The sequence below is a fragment of the Cylas formicarius genome, unplaced genomic scaffold (assembly GCF_029955315.1).
Source record: "Cylas formicarius isolate icCylForm1 unplaced genomic scaffold, icCylForm1.1 PGA_scaffold_4__25_contigs__length_36172078, whole genome shotgun sequence".
Lineage (NCBI taxonomy): Eukaryota > Metazoa > Arthropoda > Insecta > Coleoptera > Brentidae > Cylas > Cylas formicarius.
Window position 1 is genome coordinate 11,895,562 of NW_026844334.1, and position 6,399 is coordinate 11,901,960.

Sequence of the window (6,399 nt, forward strand, 5' to 3'; positions counted from 1 at the left end):
TGTCAGTCTACGTCCAACATCGGAGATGGAAGGACCTCTGAAGAAGCTCGCCACTCGTGCTAGCGAAACGTTAGGAAGTAATTCCAATCGACGACGGCCTTTAAACCCGAATCAAGATAATAGCTTAAAAATCGTTCTATTTCAAACGGTTTTTATACTCCGGAAAGTAATATTAATGATTTTTGTGAATGCGTTTCCAAGATTGATTGGGATTGCAAACCATGACTGTATGTAGAAGAAGGTCAATATCTTCGAGATCTCCTTAAAATATATTAATATACAAATGACCAGAATGTATTTACAGGTACAAAACCATATATAAACTTCACGTGCAAAAAATTAAAAATTCTAAGCGAACTTATTACGCTAATTTGTTCTCCAAATCAAATAATGTTTCTCAAACAGCATGGAAAATCATGAAAAAGCAATTCTCATCCTTCACAATGCCACAAAAAACAACCAGATCATTTTAGTGATGAAAACGGGACCCGATTGGACAACTATCAAGAACATGATGAGAATTTTAATAATTTTTTTATAGAATCTGTAAAAAAAATAATAAATAAAAATAAATCACCAATATAAACAAAAAAATATCAAAAAATAAAATAATAACAAACTCAATTTTTTTAAGCTTTTATACGAGCATGAAATATTCGACTTAATTTTGTCTGTTAGTAAAAAGTATTCCGCTGGCGGGGCTGGAATTCCGTGCTCTCTTACTAAGTTTGTTGCTGACAGTCTGGTAGCAACCATGACGTACCTGGTTAACTTATCTTTTAGAGAGGCTAGCTTCCTCTAGCTTCATAAGGGGGGAGGACAGCCATTTGATGTCTAAGTACCACTACTGTGGTATATGTCTATTGTCGGTTTTCTAAAAAATCTTCCAAAAATTCTTTTATAAAAGATAATCAATATATATATATATATATATATATATATATATATATATATATATATATATATATATATATATATATATATATATATATATATATATATATATATATATATATATATATATATATATATATATATATATATATATATATATATATATATATATATATATATATATATATATATATATGATGACACTATATTCCGGGATATCATCCGTTCGCTCGTTGAACTCCGACTGGAATCCTGCATCCGACTGGAATCCTGCAAATCTTGCATCCGACTGGAATCCTGCAGACGTTTCGCCAAAATCTCACTTGGCATCTTCAATGCTCGCGCTCCGAAAACACTTCGAACAGTGTTCGAAGTGTTTTCGGAGCGCGAGCATTGAAGATGCCAAGTGAGATTTTGGCGAAACGTCTGCAGGATTCCAGTCGGATGCAAGATTTGCAGGATTCCAGTCGGATGCAGGATTCCAGTCGGAGTTCAACGAGCGAACGGATGATATCCCGGAATATAGTGTCATCACATTTTTCCATCCGTGAATCAATACGTGAGAATATATATATATATATATATATATATATATATATATATATATATATATATATATATATATATATATATATATATATATATATATATATATATATATATATATATATATATATATATATATATATATATATATATATATATATATATATATATATATATATATATATATATATATATATATGTGTGTGTGTGTGTATGTATAGATTTTGCCTTCAAATATGACATTAGGTTTCAAGTGTCTTCCATATATTTAACTATAAATTTTTAATTCAAAAGCAAGGTTAACAGAAAAATTTCTTTCATCTTATTCGTTGTCGCATAAAAAAATGCCTTCAGGGATGGAGATGCAAAAACCTCACAGAACGTTGAATTGACTTGATACAATTAATAACTTACACACTAACAAAATTTATGACCTTGAATTCACATATACAAAACGGCACCCGAATTGAAAACGTTAACAGTTTTTTTATTTTTTTATTTTATTGCTAATATAACGATATATATTAAACTCATCTTCTTTGGGATTAGGTTTTCAACAAAGCTGGAACAAGCACAAGAACAGTATAAACGCTTTTGCATAGGGTAATAATAAATTTAATTCTCCTATGTATATCCCAAACGGATTTATTGTTACTTCACTAAACAATTCTACTTAGACCAGTCTAAGGGTATTCGCCGTGGCTTCTTGGTACCACAAACCCGTAAGGTCGTTCATGTCCATTGTCCGTTATGGTGGTCTTCGGTGTCTCCGATTTAGTTTTGGACTTATTGGACTCGGATTTGGGCTGCGATTCTTCGTGCAATTTCTCATCGTCCTCTTCCGATCCGGAACCGATGACAGGTTTCACGTTACTGCTGAATTTAACAAAAAACTTGAGCTCTTGCTTCAGCGCTTCCCGAAAAGTTATTTTCGCTTTTTTGCTTATTCTCAGAATGCTAAACCCGTATTCGAAAAAGACGAGAGTAGCACCCATGATTGTTCCAAACACCGTGACGTAAAACACTCCCTCGACGTTTTGAAGGTCCAACGGGGTAGCTTCGGTCTCCTCGGCATCTCCCTAGAAAGACTCCATGTTGGATATATTCTCGAGCAATATGGCGAACCACTTACCGTACATTGTCCCCCTCCTTTTCTTTCTTCCCACCACTTCTTTCTGATTTTATCGATCACCCCGGATGATTGAAGTTTAAGTATGGCCGTACTCAACCTCGTTCTGTACGGCGAATCTGAAACGTACCAAGAGTTGATTGGATTCCACCCGTTGAACCGACAGACCTACTTTTCCTCAAAGCGATGCCATAACCTTTCTCGTCAAGTCTATCTCCAACCATATTCAGGTCACAATGTCTTTGGGTAGTGTATTCTATAGAAATGGACTCCATGAAAAAAGCATACCTCATCGATTCAGCCATCTCTATGCCGATCTTGTTGTCAGTCGGCATATCTTCGGGGTGGTCTTTCATATGCTTCGCTATCTTCTTGTAAAGTTCATTGCCTTCACTTTTCTTATAATATTAAAAATACAGCAAGTAAATAATTAAAAAAAGTGTGCACCGGAATCAACAATTATGCTGACAGTTTACGTACATCGAAGAAATCGAAAGTGGCGCCATTTGCTTTAGCCCCGTAACGGATTTTATGCTCCTCGGCTTTCTCGACCAAACTCTGGACGTCAGTAAAGAGTTCGAGGTTGTTTTCCGTCACGAGGAACGAGGCAAGGTTAGCTGTATACGAGGCCACTATAATCAACACGAAAAACCACCAAACGCCAGAAACTAATCTGGTTGGAATCGCTCTGAAATCACAATCCATTAAGTTGGACTTTGCTTAAGCCGCATCGATTGCATTTACATTGGTGCAATTTCCGAACCTTGTTGCAACATGGCGCCGGTTGCGAACCAAACGGAATTTGTGAGACTAAACTGGTTAATCAAGAATTCGGGTTCCTCGATGCAAGGGTAGGGATTGGTCCATTCGTCCGGGCATATTCTACCTAGAAGGAAGAACGACAGAGAAACAACGAAAAAGGCTACTGCTAATGCTATCCAAGTGTCCAACGCGAATGGTTCAGCGAAAGAGAAAAAGTTCGGCGGAGCTTTCGAGGGCTTCTGGAAAAGAATACTAATCCCTATAATATAGAAACAGGTTGGAATGTTATTTATAGTCCATTGCATATAAATACCCAGCGTCATAAATGGTGAAGTGAAATCAACCGCCTTTGCTCGCTCTGATGTTATCGTCAGATCTGTGATGGCCATGTCAGCTTCCTAAAAGGCAAAACTTAAGTGTTTTATTAGGCGATTAATTAAACAGTACTTACCCCGTATATGACTTTACCCAGCATACCAGTCCACCGTTCCCCCACCTTTTTACCATTAGCTCCATCCTCCTGCACCGTGAATGTGTAATTAAAACCTTCCAGTAAGGAAAGCTCATGTATCAAGTCCATACTGAATCCTTCATATCGATCATTGCCTACCAGTTGTTCCGACGTCTCCTTAAGCATACCGTACGGATCAGTCTAAAACGTGTCTACTCAATTTGAAAGCGAGGGAGACATCGCATGCGCACCAGGGTGATGACGATGATAAAAGTTTTGTTACGCATGCTGTCCTGGTCTTCGACTACGGGTGGCGAGTAATTCTTGGTCATGTTTAAACCAGTTGACGAGTTCCAGTAGGCGACATCAATAATGCCCCCTTCCCTAAGCTCGTACACCTGAAGCCCGAAAGAACTCCTGTGACCCTCCTGGTTGAATTGAATATTTCCTGTAAGGCCTTTGTAACTCGCCTGGAAGACAAACGCATAGGTACCATAGAGGAGCTTCAAGGGCTAGCTACCGTTTTCAATAAGTTCATTAATGTGTATCCATATTTCCAACTGCCTGGAGCGTAGCAGTCCAAAGGTACACCTAGAGGAGGTTCCGACTCTTCAACATCTCGAAGTAGTTTGGAGTACATCATCACGGCGTCGTAAATTAGTGCAGTTTCGGTTGGTAGACGCGAAGCGGCTTCTAACGGGAAAAAGGAATCTTCGAAAAGAGCCATGCTAACAGTCTGGACTCTTTTGGAGTCTGTGTTGATAATTCTGATCTAAAATTATCATCATTTAATCTTAAACTCTCTGAAAACCCTCAAATTTTACCCCCGTAATATTGGTTTCGCTGTACTGGAAGGGCGACAACTCCTTAGTGTGGGCGTCGAGATTGGTAATCAAGTAGTTGTAGTCGCTAGTTATAAGACCGATTTGCTGACATTGGGTAAGAACTTCCACCAAGTGATCAATGTGACAGTCGAGTACAATGAATTTTTGTTGCGACTTCCATATTCTTTTTAGAGCGGGTCTAAAACATTCGTTATATATAAAATGATGTCGAAAGGAAGTTTAACGAACCTGTAGTTTCCAGTGCCTTCTTTATCCAACTGTTCCACGTTGACTACTCTATTTTCCCGTTTCGAAGTTAATATTAAGTCCGATAGACGCAATAGGCTTTCGTCGTCTTCGTACAATACAGTAAACGCCTTCCAGTCCCATTTGGTAATGATATCTTTGTATGCTTGTGTGAGCAAAGACGCGTGTGGGTAAAAATTTACAGCGTTGTCTGAAATATCAAAACTTGCTAGTGGTTTCCACAATGATATTGAATAGTGTACCTGATCTAAGTGGATCATAGATCCATCTCGACAGGATCTGAGGTACCTCTTTAGCGTCGCACACAGATTGAACACCGTAGATGTTGTATAAGGATTTGGGGCCAAAGATTCCGACAACGGAATTGGTCACCAAATGGCAAGTGAGATTGATAGCCGGGAATGAATCATCTGGAGCGAGATAGTAATTGAGGTTACTCAACCGAGATGTACCCCACTCTTCGTTTACTTGCTCAATGGCATAGTTGAACGCTTTTTCGTTGGCGGGATCTTCCCCATCTTCGAAGAGACCGACTAAAGACAAGAGTCAAAGTTTTAAACATCTGGGGAGGCGAAAATCAAATTGACATTAGTAGGGTGAGTTACCTATGGCGTATTCCGAATCTTGACACCAAACGCAGCTGAAGAAAAGGTTAATAACAAATGCCCATTTCAACATTACTACGCGGATAAATAAATGGTGTTAGTAAACAGTGACACACATCGTACTAAAGTCCAGCGTATATGTCGCTGAAAGGCGCTTTGTGCTTTCTAATTTTAAACCAAGACGAGTTTTATTAATAGCCGAATTGCGCGGCTTTCAGAGTGCGACACTTCGCAAATTAAAATTATGGAAATATTGGTTCTGGAATTTCTGCGGTTGCGTTGTTTCTTCAGGCACTTTAATTTTGTTGGTCGCTTCCATGGCGTTGGAATTATACTGAATCGATTTATTCTGTGTTATATAATGGCGAATGCGCCAGAAACAGAAGGGGAATATAATTTCGAACCAAAATAGAGACCTGAAACTTCCGGAACAAAATTTTATGACTTGACGGGTATGAGAAAGTTCTGTAAATTGTTTTTAAGCCTCGAATTTTACCCCACAACTTATCCGCTTGCAACGGATAATATAATTTTGATTTCGTATTCGGAAAGTAGATGAAATTTGCAAAAAAAAAGAAAAAACCTAAGTTTGATACGATGAACAGTTGACAAAAGTATCTAAAAAATATCTACGAAAAGTAATTAGAACAGTAAATTAAATTAAAAAATCAATAAATAATGCTCCTCGCATTGAAAATTTGTTCTTTGTAAATAATGCTTGAGACAACTAGTCAATCTTACGCTCTTTTCATTTGCCCAACGAAGAAATCGCAGTAAAATCAGAGGTAACTACCGAACAATTTGGACAACACCAATGGAGAAAAAGCAATATTTTGAGTGCATCTAATATTTCCATTGCACATCCCTGATGTTGTTGATGACAACTTGCAAAAGTTAATAAAAATCGGTTCATCCATGTTG

General features: G+C 37.6%; 1 protein-coding gene across 1 annotated transcript; it reads right to left on the minus strand.

The window, feature by feature from the left end:
• Positions 1-1,756: 1,756 nt before the first annotated feature.
• LOC132701081 (glutamate receptor ionotropic, kainate 2-like) lies at positions 1,757-5,654 on the minus strand. The gene is made up of 13 exons (XM_060668749.1): positions 5,479-5,654; positions 5,116-5,406; positions 4,856-5,063; positions 4,607-4,805; positions 4,303-4,554; positions 4,034-4,252; positions 3,783-3,983; positions 3,645-3,729; positions 3,314-3,590; positions 3,050-3,257; positions 2,742-2,967; positions 2,573-2,688; positions 1,757-2,519 (listed from the first exon to the last, which is right to left on the minus strand). The coding sequence occupies exons 1-13, from the start codon at positions 5,549-5,551 to the stop codon at positions 2,124-2,126; spliced, it is 2,751 nt and encodes a 916-aa protein (XP_060524732.1). The 5' UTR covers positions 5,552-5,654; the 3' UTR covers positions 1,757-2,123.
• Between the last annotated feature and the right edge of the window lie 745 nt (positions 5,655-6,399).

Excerpts from the sequence above, each read along its gene's own strand:
- LOC132701081 (XM_060668749.1), bottom strand. The coding sequence starts at position 5,551 with ATGTTGAAATGGGCATTTGTTATTAACCTTTTCTTCAGCTGCGTTTGG. Across the intron at positions 4,806-4,855 it reads GAAGGCACTGGAAACTACAG|ACCCGCTCTAAAAAGAATAT; the intron begins GTTCGTTAAACT and ends CGAATGTTTTAG. Across the intron at positions 3,730-3,782 it reads TGGGTAAAGTCATATACGGG|GAAGCTGACATGGCCATCAC; the intron begins GTAAGTACTGTT and ends TTTGCCTTTTAG.